This window comes from Apus apus, chromosome 2, assembly GCF_020740795.1.
Source record: "Apus apus isolate bApuApu2 chromosome 2, bApuApu2.pri.cur, whole genome shotgun sequence".
Classification (NCBI taxonomy): domain Eukaryota; kingdom Metazoa; phylum Chordata; class Aves; order Apodiformes; family Apodidae; genus Apus; species Apus apus.
The window spans coordinates 39,487,610-39,500,496 of record NC_067283.1 but is presented as its reverse complement, the minus strand read 5'-3'; the positions used below and the strand labels follow the sequence as shown (position 1 = coordinate 39,500,496).

The 12,887-nt window shown below is 41.5% G+C and overlaps 1 protein-coding gene across 1 annotated transcript in view; it reads right to left on the bottom strand.

Annotated features, from left to right (window-relative positions):
• Positions 1–1,288: 1,288 nt before the first annotated feature.
• The window catches only part of LOC127380755 (WAS/WASL-interacting protein family member 3-like), a 45,919-nt gene continuing 34,320 nt past the window's right edge, over positions 1,289–12,887 (bottom strand). Inside the window, exons 6-8 of the mRNA XM_051610229.1 lie at positions 9,131–9,263; positions 3,016–3,163; positions 1,289–2,041 (exon numbers count right to left, since the gene is read on the bottom strand). Of these exons, the coding sequence (XP_051466189.1) occupies positions 1,944–2,041; positions 3,016–3,163; positions 9,131–9,263 (379 nt within the window). The 3' untranslated portion in view covers positions 1,289–1,943. The remainder of the gene's footprint in view (positions 2,042–3,015; positions 3,164–9,130; positions 9,264–12,887) is intronic.

The window sequence follows — 12,887 nt, the reverse complement described above, 5'->3', positions numbered from 1 at the left end:
ATCAGTCACCACAAATCAGCTCCCTCCCCCCCTGCCAGCTACAATAGTTTTATTTGGCACGTCCTGGTAGCATGAAGCAAGGAGCCAAGAAAAACCTACCGAGATTAAGCCATCTACCTCTTCACTCCGAAGAGGGGAGGAGGAAGGGATTACCAGAAATGCTCCTGGTGTGATGTACCTACATGCCAATAGTTTTCCTAGGCTGAGCCAAACAGCTGAGAGAGCTCATACACCAAACATATGTTGTCCAAAAAGAAGGCAAGTTTAGCAGCTGAGGCTAATGTACTACTACCTACAATCACTCAGCAAAGGAAGGGTATGTCTAATTAACAGATTACTCTAGACCAAGTTGGATTTGATCTATATATAGCTAGGAAGAGAAATATATAAATAAAATAGATACAGAATTTATTTTAAAGTATCAAAACAAATCCACGGGCACAGATGACCACAGTGCACCCGGAAGATTGTCGCAAGGTGAAGTACTTGCTGTGTGAAAATGAATCTGTACTTCCGGCCTTTATCTTAAGGGAGTGGTCAAAAATGTCACATCCACAACTAATTACCCTGTTGCCACACACTTCAGTGTAAACAACATGTCTCTAGGAGATAATCTTTGTAGGTAGTTAAAGGATCTACAGATTAAGTCTCCTTTACTCTCCTTTAAGGTGTCTTCTGCTAGCTTACCAAGTCACGATTCCATCTCCTCTTCCAAGTGGGAATACAACACTCCATCAGAAAACCATGAAGAAAATTGCTTCTTCGTTTTACCTCCTGCATGTTTCCCTTCCAGATCTCTCACACTTTTTCAGTAGTATTTCCAATTAATGTGCCAGTCCTGAAAAAGCAATGCCGTGAAAACTTAATATAAAAAGTAACTAGCAGAGACTCTGCGGCAGGTTGCCTCGTCATGGGCCACGCCAGCCTGTGCAACACTTACACAGTAAACAGTTGAAAAGTCTCAGCTGTTATTCACTGTAGCTTGTCTAGAAGTGTCTTCCCAAAATAGCAGCAGTCAGTGCATTCACCTGCAGATCTCCCTTGTCCTTACCCATACCTTAATCCTCAAAGCGTACTGGGTGACACTGTTCTGGCAAAATGACAAAGCAAGGCACTAGGCAGAAATTTTTTCTTCTTCTTTTTTTTTTTTTTTTAAACATCTTTTTATTAGCACAGTAACAAATGCAGACTTAAGTAGCCCACAACATACAACCAATCCACTGAGTGACTCCTATTCCACGCCTTACAGTTAAACAGCTTAAGGTATTTCACTACAGGTTACCATAAGTCCTGATTAAACCCTTTATTCTTTTCACAAAGATAGATTGGCTTATAAAATAATACATTAACTACTTCTCATTTCATATATGAGGCCATATATCCACCTCTCCGTATCACAGATCATGAGATGACAGCCTTTAAAAAGGATTTGTTAAATACCAATGTGCCCTCCATAGGGGAAAACAATCCCAACATCTTTTTACAAAAAAAACCCCAAGAAACCTAACCCAGAACAAAATAAACCCCCCAAACCAAAAACAAAACAAAAAACAAAAACAGTGTGTAGAGTCTTGAAAGGACTTTTACATAAATGTCAACATATGTACCTGTACAAAATTAAGCTGTTTTAATCTTTTACATATTGCAAGCAAACTGAAAACCAAAGAAGTCTAAGAAGTTTACATTCTTCTCGGTACTATATGTGAGCTAATATTGCTGAACTAATTACAGTCTTTAAAATATGCTATTCCCAATCCTAGCTGTCTACTGTAGCAAGATACCTTAAGTTACAACAACAAAATCTTAGGAAATAAAAGACTGAATAAAATCTGTTATAGAAATACCCTACTCTTTACCAGCACCCCCCCTCCCCCCACCCCTTCAAAATCATAAGCAGCTCTTTCCATCACAGACAGACAACGCAAGTTAGACAAAAATCCAATTTATGTAGCATATCTTTTGGTCCATTGTCTGGCCATTCTGTCATGCTCTGCTCTGTTAGTCATATACTGAGTGGCAATACTTCCAACCAGGGGGTCAGCTGAAAAGGAAAGGAACAACTAATTTCAGACAAGTTGCTTAATAAAAACTTGCAGCTGAAGTGTGAATTTAATACGAGGGAATCACACAGGTAAGGTACATTGCAACAACCTAAATGTACTGAATTGCTGGTCTGTATCTTCATTGATTTGTGTGTATTTGTGGTGACATACTAATCTATTACTTAATAAAGAGCGAGCTGCCAATTCACGCTTTAAGGAGTTTAAAGGACAACAATCCGATAGTTGTATTTTGCATTACTGAGGACTCCCACTGATTCACGCATTTCAGGTTTATTTTACCTCTTCTAAAAGCACCTGGGACATACTCATTGCTAAGTGTACTGGTATCAATATAAATCTGACTTCAAGGAAAGATCAGATCCCTAGGAAAGGTTTTATTTTTCCAATAGGTTTATTTTTAGTATACATAATATAGTGTGAAATCTAGCATTTCTCTCATATTTAGACACATACAGAAATAGAATCTGTAAAATCAACTTAGGAAACCAGGACACATTCCTCTTAAGTGGTGTGGATATCGGGTGGGCTAGAGCAGCAGCGAGGACTACTTGTGGCTTAGTTGGTCACTGGTTTTAAACGGATGATGGGAAATATAAGGCTAATGCCTTTGTTTTCCAAACTCTGTGTGTGGTGCTTCTAGCTCTGTTACTGATTACTGCAGTCCTACAGACCAGCAAAGAGTGTTTAACCCTTACCCAAAACCAGAGTTGGTTTCGAAGGGGAAGGAGGAGGACTGCTGCTTTCCTTTTGGGTCAGCCTGAGGAGCAGTGAACAGCAGGCAGGTAGGGTGTACCAACCTCAAGACCAGTGCAGCTGTTGAAAGAAACGTGCTGCACTGGAGGATGGAGCCGTGCTGGCTGAAGCCAACAGGGTGAGAAGAGGGCTAAGTTGTGTGGGTGCCAGGAGAGGTGCAAGGCAGCAGGTGGCCTGTGTGGCCGCACGGGGGACTTACCTGGGTTGCAGTCTGTGAGGAGGGAGCAGATGGAGAGGAGAACTTTAGAAATGGTTAATGCTGGGCTCCAGTTGTCTTTTAAAATGTCCAGGCAGATGACGCCTTGGCTGTTGATGTTACAGTGGTAGATTCTTGTCCGAAACGTTACCTGCAAGAAACAGCTCTTAGCAGGTGTGCTGGCGATGCAGCAACGCACGGTGTTTGCTGCGATAGCGGTGGGACGCGCAGTAAGACCGGAGGGGAGAGGAGAAGGACCCAGGACCGCCCGTGGAGGAGCGGGCACCAAGGCCGGACCCTCGGCCCGGGCCCCGGGGGCTGAGCCGGGGCCGGGCGGGCTCCCCGGGCCGCTGCCGCCCTCTGGCGGCCAGTGCCGGGAGCACAGCCGCTCCCCGCCGCAGGGCCGGGCCCGGGGCTTCCCCGGCACCCCCACCGCCACCCCCACCGCCACCGCCCGCACACTTCTCGCTGCGGCAGCTCCCGGGTGGAAAAAAATAATAATAAAAAAAAAAAATCACAGGAACGACCCGAGTACATCTTCGATCCCCGGATACAAATCCAAAGAGCCTATTTGAAATCGAAAAATGGAAGTCTCCGGCGCGCGCGGCTGGCAGCGCCGCCCCCAGCCCCCCCGGGTGCCCCTCGGATTTCAGCCGTGACCAACACGCCCTCGGAGGTGACGGCACAGGGGTCCCACCCGAAGGAGGGGGGATGGAAAGGCAGAAGGGGGATGAGCTGTGGGAGCTCCGGGGTGAAGCGCTGGGGCTGCAGCATAGGCTCAGGGATGACAACACACGTACAATCTCCCTGCAAAACAACAGCCAGCTTTCCACCAGCGTGTGCTCACGGTCACTGTGAAACCCAGGTTGTGGGGCTTTGAAATTATTTTTTAAGATTTTATTAATTACCTTTTGCTTTTGCAGCAGCAAAAAGGGCCTGTGGCTTTAACACCAGCACTTTTCTCCCATGGGGTTCCCAGGGGCTCCCCAGACAGGCCAGTGCACTTGGAATTGTGGCTCGTATCATTTCCAAGTGCTAAGAAGCTGGTTGGATTTTATTGTTTTAGAGTTTGGGAGATGTGGCAGAGCCAGGCAGCTTGCCACAGAAGTTATCCAAAAGGGAAACAAAAGCACCACGAGCCATTTTCAGGAGAACACAACGTGACCTGCAGAAAGGTCTTACTATGACTCACTGGATGAACAGAGACAACAACTTTGGTGGAACTTGCATGAATTAGGATTATATGCATGAATAAAGGTTGGTGGGTTCATGCCCTAAATCTTCAGAATTCATCAGCTACCCACACCCACAAATTTTATTGTGTGTTTATAGGTCACAGGGGTATTTGCAAAACATGCTCGGTAAGTGTGTGGTGCAGCAAGAACACACTAGTGCTTTCTCACGAGATTAGACTAGCCCACACACACATTTTGCCAGCCAACCCTCATTTTTCCTGCTGTCTTTCTGATGCAAAAATTTTGTGACCCTCCCTCTCACAAGCCCAAGGAGCAGGCATGGGGTGACAGAGCTACAAAACCTGCTACAGTGCCTGGGTGTCCCCATGCACGGTATCCGTGCTGTGTTTCCAAGAACGCTCCCAATGCACCGAGCACACAGGCTATTTTCAGACTCAAAAAAGCAGTTAACTTGTCACACAGGAGGAGACAGACACCTACACTGCACACTTGGGGAGACTTTCTGCTTTGTTCCTTGATGAAGTGCTTGAATTTTAGATTAAAATGGAAAGCAAGCAAAAAAACCCCCACAACCCTAAATCCCTATGCTTTTGCACATTACTGGTGTCCCACACTTTCTGCAACAAGCTGCAACTCCAAAACCAAGGACACCTACAGTTTTCTACCCAGGGAACCTTAGAGGCATAACAGGTAAGAAACCAAACTGAACTTTGTCTCCCAGATCATCTAATCTTCAGAGGAAAAGCAGCAATGACTCCCTACAGTCATGTGGAAGTCCACGTGCCTCATCAGCCTGAGCACAGGGCGGATCTGACTCTGTGGTACCTGCCCCAACCCATACTGTTTAGGGCAAAACAGAAGTTTGTGGCGTTTGCAGTTGCTGGCAATGACTCTGCCCCAGGCTCCTCAGCCTAGCCCCACTGCTTGCTCAGTATTTCTCTATTTGACCTGCAGCTTTGGTCTCCTTCCAAGAAGGCTTCTAAATGTAGGTGAGGTAATAATTTTAACAGATTAAACACTTCCAGAAGGGGAAGTGTGAGTGTTTCCAACCTGATATAATAAGGACCAAATTAACAGAGAGGTCAAGAGTTCTAATTTGTAAAGACAGAAAATTGTTAATCCTGATTCTGAACACAAAAGTGAAATACTCTGTAGGCAGTATCTCAGTCCAGTTGACTATTAACTGATAACAAAGCATGGATCCTGTTTCCTGTATGAATAAGACTTTTTAACTATTATTCATGAAGGAGGGGAAAGAGAAAGAAGAAGACTCCCATATATTTTCAGAACAGCCTGGTTCCTTAAGAAACCTTAAGAGATAATCCTTAAAGTTTATATCCATAGCACAAATAGCCAGTTTCTCCAGTTAGAGGAAATCTACCTAACCAAAGCTCTGTGGATAAAATCTGTTTTCACTTAAGCAGAAAGTCAGAACTGGGATGGTGTTAGACACATGTAGGCCAGCTGTTTGCCATTTACAATTTTTGCTGATGGTACAAAAACCAGCTGTGCAGGGAACCCAAATGAAGTTGGGAGAGGGGGAGGAATTGGAGGTACACTTAAAAACAAATAAAAAAAACCCAACAAAACTTCAATGTTCATTACACCTGAAAGGGGAAAAAAAATAATCACATAAACCTAGCAGACTCAGACCAAAACCAAGACAAACAGTTACTTAGAAGGTAATACAATGTCAAAGAGAATGGCATGTGGAATAGCAGAAAAAGATAGTGAAACTGAACAATCCTTTGGAAATATCCCACCTGAGATTACATTAATGCAGTAACTACACAGAGTTAAGCACGGCTTTTGAAAAGACATAAAAGAAACTAATCTCAACCTTACCCTGAAGTGATAGCAGAGGTTAATTTACACAAGCAGCAAAATGGGAGTGGGGGGAAGGAAGTGGTTAGAGGTTATTAATACAAATGATCAAAGCACACACCAGGTCAACACAAGCTACTGCTTTCACCTCAATAAATGAAATGTAACCTAACTATAACTCTTGGGAAAACGTCCATTGTAACAGTACAAAAGAACAGCAATTATCTTGAGGACTAAGTGCTGAACTCTTAAATTCTAATTATATTTATCTACTGGATTCTCCTGAATACAGGCCCACCCAGCATGTGCCCAACTCAAGTGCTGTCTGAAACAAAGACAAAACCAGAATACCACACCAAGTGAGAAAACCTAAAAGCAGAGAACAGATTAATGCTAACATCTTCAAAGTGCATGGAATGCTGAATAGAGGCAAAAGAACTCCATTATACATATTTAGGACAGGAGAGAGATCATCTCTCCCTGTATCAGGTTTCTCCCACCGAAGTTCCTTGTACTGGGCAATGCATTTCCAAGTCAAATTTTAAGACCTTTAATTTCTCCAGCCTCCAGTACAAGTAGTGCAGTCCTTCTTTATATCCTTCCAGGAATCTACTAATATCACTTCCAGCACAGTCCTCTGGCTCTCATATTGCAACAAGTTCCCCCCAAAAGTTTGCTCCAACATACTGAATCAACCCCTTAGCTGGAGCTACACCCAGTCCTTAAAGGCTGCACCTTTATCACACATCTCTGGGATGCTCATCAACTGCACAGCATTTGTCAACAGGGGCTATGCCTCAACACTTTTCTCTTGAACATATTCCTATGGGCTTGGAAGCCTGCCAGGATGACCAGTTTCACCTCACTTTATTTAAGAAGGTAAATCCTTTAATGACATTTCATTTTCAAGTTATGAAGTGTGTTCTTCTAGAGGCACTTCACCACAGGGCAGCCCACAGCAGGGACTGTCCTTGTAAGAATTATTGAGGAGTCAAAGTGACAGCAGAATTTTTCTTCCACTGCTCTTGCAAGGCTTACCAAGGAAGAGTCAAGGAAAACTAGTCCTTTAGACAGCTTAATCTTTTCAGAGGTCAAGGCTTTTGAAACCACTCTACTGCTCTACTGGTGCTTATAATAAAAATGATACACAGGGTTTTGTTTCAACTAGCTGTTTCTTTATTTCTTGACTTAAAAGACAAATACAGGACAGCTGTGGTAATTACATTAGTCCTACTGCTTCCAGATGACCCACAAACAATATTTATCAGTCACTGCAAGTAGTTGTGCAATCCAAAATTTAAAAATTGGTGGAAATAAAGCAGGAGCAATATGATAATTATATTTTCCACATTATAATTGATTTTCACCAGCATAGGTGTTAACACAGGAGTCGCTGTAAGAGTCTTTGGCTCTCAGCAAAAGAAAGGTCCTTATTTTAAACTTGAGGTATCAAAGTAGCATATGTATGTTCTATTAGAGCACTGCTATGCTTTCTCTTACATCTCATCTCAATGTAACCAAACCTATATGTATTTTATTTCCATATATATATGGTTTTTAAACAAACTTAGACTCTGCTAGATTAAAGATTCCACTTAAATGCAACTCTGCTACAATACAGTGAATCACCACCAAACTAGTCTTTTAAGGCCTCACTAAGTGGTCCCTGTTTTATTTAATCCCACCCTTATTTTCATCTGAGTGAGGGTTTAAATCCAAAGATAGTTAAAGAGATCCCTGTCAGAAGCACAGAGCAGGAAGCAGCACTGAATTGGAAAGAAAAACACAGGATCTTTGGTTCTGCATCAGGGAACTTGGCATATAGGGCTGGCTGTCTCAATACCACTGGTAGATATGGTATGGTCTTGTAAAGCATCAGGCTGGAGAAGCTGGGATGATAAATGCTTCTGACCTGTAGCTTAGTAAGCAAAGATGTAGCAAAGCACACATAGGAAGCGTAAAAACTCCCTCTTTAAATGCTTACTGGGCTCAGGATATAAGATACTGCATATAGTTAGTTGGACAATAAATGAACCAATGCAAACTAATTAAACCAAAATAATGAAAAATTATTCTGAACTGAATTAAACACTAACACAAGATGCAAGAGAACCCTTTGCTGCTAGAGAACCTCCAAAGATGTATGGGCTGGTGTCAGCAGGGAATCACTAGAGATGTCCCAAGGTAGAACATGCTGCTTGTCAATCAGAGTCCTAGCTTAGGGATAGAATTTAAGGTCCTGCTGATATTACCAGAAACCCTGAAATTATTCTAGCAAGAACAGTTTCCTTAATTTGGGAAGCTTGTATTAATTTGTCTGGTATAGCAAATTAGCACTGTCTCTCCTGAGACGGACTGATGGCCTGAGCTATGGCAAGTCCCTTCTACTTCAGACTAGACCCAAGTCTGAAGATGGGGCAATCACTAGTGTTTATCTCATCAATGCAACGACTTTTAAGTAGAAAGATAAATATGCACATAAATGCTTTCAGATACAAGGCAAATATGAAGTGTATATACAACCACCTCTTCTTGTAACCCAATACTCTTCCTCTGGCCAAATATGTGAACCACAAGATAACATTCACATGCACTGGTATTTGCCTTGTAGCATTGGAACCCAAGAGCTTCACAAATACAACACTCCTACTGAAAAAGTTTGCTACTGTACGAATAGGTGTACAACACAAGTACCCAACAAAACAGAAAAATTAAATACTACTTTAGTGGCCAAAACACACACGTTACACTTATGATAATTGAGTGGTTTAAGAAACAAGTATTTGTGTATCCTTTCTCCTCTCCCTGGGTTTATTTACTTTTCAGTTTCTCAGTCCTGTCCAGATGCTTGCACTAATTGCTTAGGAGCTCTTATAAACACAAGCAGGGAAAAGGAAAACAAGCTCTAAAATAGGGATCAAGAGAGTTGGAAAAGCTGTTAACATTTGCTAATAGAAACTGATGTAATGTCTGAAATAAGCTTAAGCTTGTTCTTAAACAGAGTGGCTTTCAAATGGGCTGCATACCAACAACACTGCTTGTTACTAGATGATCTGCTGAGTGCTCATGACTTAAGACATCAGCTACAGGTCTCTTACCTTTGGAGGCTTGAAAGGATATTCTGGTGTAAATGTGATGTCAAGGAAGAAAACGCCTCCCTCGTAGACTGAACCTGGAGGTCCTAGAATGGTTGATCTCCATTCGTAGATGTTATCACCTTTGGGTCCAGCACTATTAAAAAAAAAAAGTTTAGGAATATTACCACAGTTCAAACAAATATGACCTCTTACATTCTTCAAGTATGATATGGAAGAAAGCTTTCAGTGTTACACTTCATATACCACCTGAAGTAAAGACAGGGATTAAAAGTAGATTGAGACTTATATGAGCCGCCTTGCCCAGAACTACTTCTGAACATGCTACACAATCTCAACACAACAGAAAAGGTAAGTTTCAAATAACTATTTCCTATAATAGTTCAGAAATAGCTCTTCCAGCTCAATCTTAATAAAACTGTACTACATTAAAGGCCATACTAAAAAACACTAAAGACTTACATTGATTTTATTAATCTTGTGCATTCTTTAAAGTATATTCCTGTGTTATTGCTAAACCAAGGGTCATGGTGTAACTGAAGGAAGCCAAATACATGATGATACTTTTAAAAGTAAAAATTGTATACATTTTTATAATTTTGCTGCACTGATTTCTAAAATGAGGCCACATGCACTCATCCCATTGGTATTGTTTGCATTGTGGAGCTGCTTTAGTGAGGGGAATTAAAAATCACTGTGTCGAATTAAAACAGCGGTTTCTCAAACAAGCTTTGTCTGCCTCTAAACTCCCCCTAACCTGCCAGCAGCTCACAAGAGCAGTACAAACTAAAGGTGTTACAGAGCACAAATGTCTGCTTGTCGAAAATTAGTTTTACTGATAATCCTCAGACACTTGTATGCTGTTGTGTGCCATATGTCACTGAGTATTTCTAAGTACAGCTCAACCTATAAAGCCATTAATGGTTTAGGACTCCATTGCTACCTCTTTCTTTCTGTGCTGCTATGGTAGTATTTTATCGGTAAGATGCCTGAGCTGAACATTCCCTTTGCATAAAGGGAGGTGCTGACACAGCTTTTTTCATCAGGGATGTGTTATGACTTCAGAAATCTCTCCTCCCCTTGTTCTCTATGGGGCCAGATTTTAACATCCCTAATACAATGAAAACCAGCCTTGCTCTTCTTTTCCCATTCTTTTAACAAGGCTAATATAGGACAGAAGGATCAAAAAAGGGTCTTTTCATATTATAAAAATCATGGAGCAGTATTACTTGAGAGGGAAGGCAATCCAATAAATTCAGTATGTGAATGCAGTATGCATTTAATTATTGTGAAGGGAATCAGAGTAATTGCTAGGTATTAGTAACAGTGTTACAAATAGAAATACAATAGCAAAACCATAAATTCTCAATGTAACAATGGGGATCAGACACATGCTTTTTTCCCCTGCTCTTTGCAGCACTGATGAACATGTTCTTGACAGCAGGTGAAGCAAGGGTCAGAAAGGGAGTTAGTTCTGTTATCAAACCTAAAATTTTTTTTTTAGAGTAAACTAAAAAGTTCACATTATTTTTGCTAAGTAGTTCAACAATAGTGAAGCTATGACTAAAAGCATGCTTCCAGGGGAAGGAAAGCATGTAAGCAAGCAGAAAGGGGAGACAGGTTCTCTGCAAAGTGACAAAACAGTCACTGGAGAAAGATTTCTCTCCTCAGAACACAAAACCCCACAAAGTTCAAGATCAGTACTAAATAAAAGTAAAAGCCACTCCATCCTGAACATTCCTGGCATCCCGCTGCACTGTAATGACTTGTCCCTCTCCTATGCAGGTGTATATATTTAGGCACTCAGTACTCTCCAGCTACCACCTGTGCACTAGACTGGAAGAGCACTATATTTTGACAGGAAGCTCTACCTCTTGAACATCAGCTTAACTGTGAAAAATTACTGAAAAGGACTCTCTGGGGCACCCTTAGCCACCACTCCAAGGAATCACCTCTTTATGTACGTATTAGCAACCTACAGACACGCTGTCATTACTGCAAGTTGCACTGGTGGTCATCCTCCCCTCCCTCCCCTAAAGACGGAGCGACTGAGCAGAACAGGTACTTGAGCTTCGTTAGCACCGATTTACTGTGGGAATTTATATCATGGGAACTGCCCACTGGGAGCACTTCAGCACTCATGAAATGGCTGTGTTCGGTGCTAATCACACATCACTTCTGAACCAACAAGAAATACTTCAACATTTTGCATTTCCAGCTTCAACCCAAAGGACTGTCAATAAAAAATCCCAGAGACTTAAAAAATAGTATATTATTATTTGTAATAGTCTTAGAAATCTCTTGTATCCTATTACATTTCCAATTAGTGCTATCACTGCATGCAAGTAATATACTGCTAGGCCTCCATATTAAAAGAGTGCAACATCTTTGTAGGACATCAGTAGGCTTTAACAGTGATGTACTAGGCTAACCTTTTAAGCTCTTAATAATTTAATTAACAGAGCGAAATAGCTGTATATGGCCAATTTTTACATATTAACATTGATTTCTTATAAAGGAAAGACTGAAAGAGGAAGATGCAAGTCATCTTCAGAGTACAATATTGGTTGGATTTAATTTAGGATTAGGTAATATCAAGCAGCTCAAGAAGACCTAGTGCTTAATAGAAAATTGATGATACTGGACCACAGAGTAAGTGCAGCAGCATTAACTTTTGGTGGAGATACAAAAACTGTCAAAGGTTAAATATTACATTTTTTGGTTAAAATCCTTGCAATTATCTGCTTCAAAAAAAAAAAAATTAACTGATGCAATGATACAGAGCTCACAGGCACAGCTGTCACCTTGCCTGATGTGTGTCACCACTGCTCAAATTAAGTGTCTAGATCTACTAATGCAACATTTGAAGCTGTCCAACATATAACCACTGGGAAGACAATTTAAACCAATTAAATAGAAATCGTTTTCACAGCAAGACAAGAGTATGAGAGCAACAACTTTCTGTATTGAACTCAACAGCCCACAGCCTCTTTGTTTCCAAAGAGAGAAATGAGACAAAGACTGATAATGCAGAGTGAAAGATGACATGTAAAAGAAAACTGAAAAAAAAAATAAATCCCAACCCATCATTACCACATCAGGCAGGATGAAGTGAAACTGCTATCTCTTTTCCCTGGAAAAACAGTGACATGCTCAGCAAAGATGCGCTGCACCCACTGTACCACTTGTTCCTGATGGTTCCCAAGTTGCTGCTTGCTTATCCTCTGGACGGATGTTACAACTGTAATGCCCTTAGGAAACTACCCAGTGCCAAGGTAGTTTTTGTTCAAGGACTATCTAACTTTCCAAGTCTAGAAGCAGTGGTCTGAATCCTCCTGGTAAATGCAAAGCAGAGAGGAAGTCTTAGCTCAAAGTTCTGCCTGGACCAAGTCCCAACCTTCTGTCACTTTGGAAAACCCTCATCTTGCTCTGCCTCTCTTTGCTGGCAGGTGCCATGTTTGTTCTCTACTTCAAAACCCAACAGGAAAATAAGAAATGTCTGCAGCAGAGGCTGAGGAGCAGAATGATGCCTAGGTAAATTGGCTGCATGTTCAGAGGCCTTGCAATACTGAGCAATTGTAAACATAGGACTATGTCTCAGAGACGAAGTGTTCATGGAGAAGAGACACACACACCTTTTCATGTATCGAAAAAAGCTGAAATGACAGATAGTCTGCAAGAACAACCAGTCTGTCAATTGTTGATAGAATCATAGAACGGTTTGACTTGGAAGGGACCTTATAGATCATCTAGTTCAAAC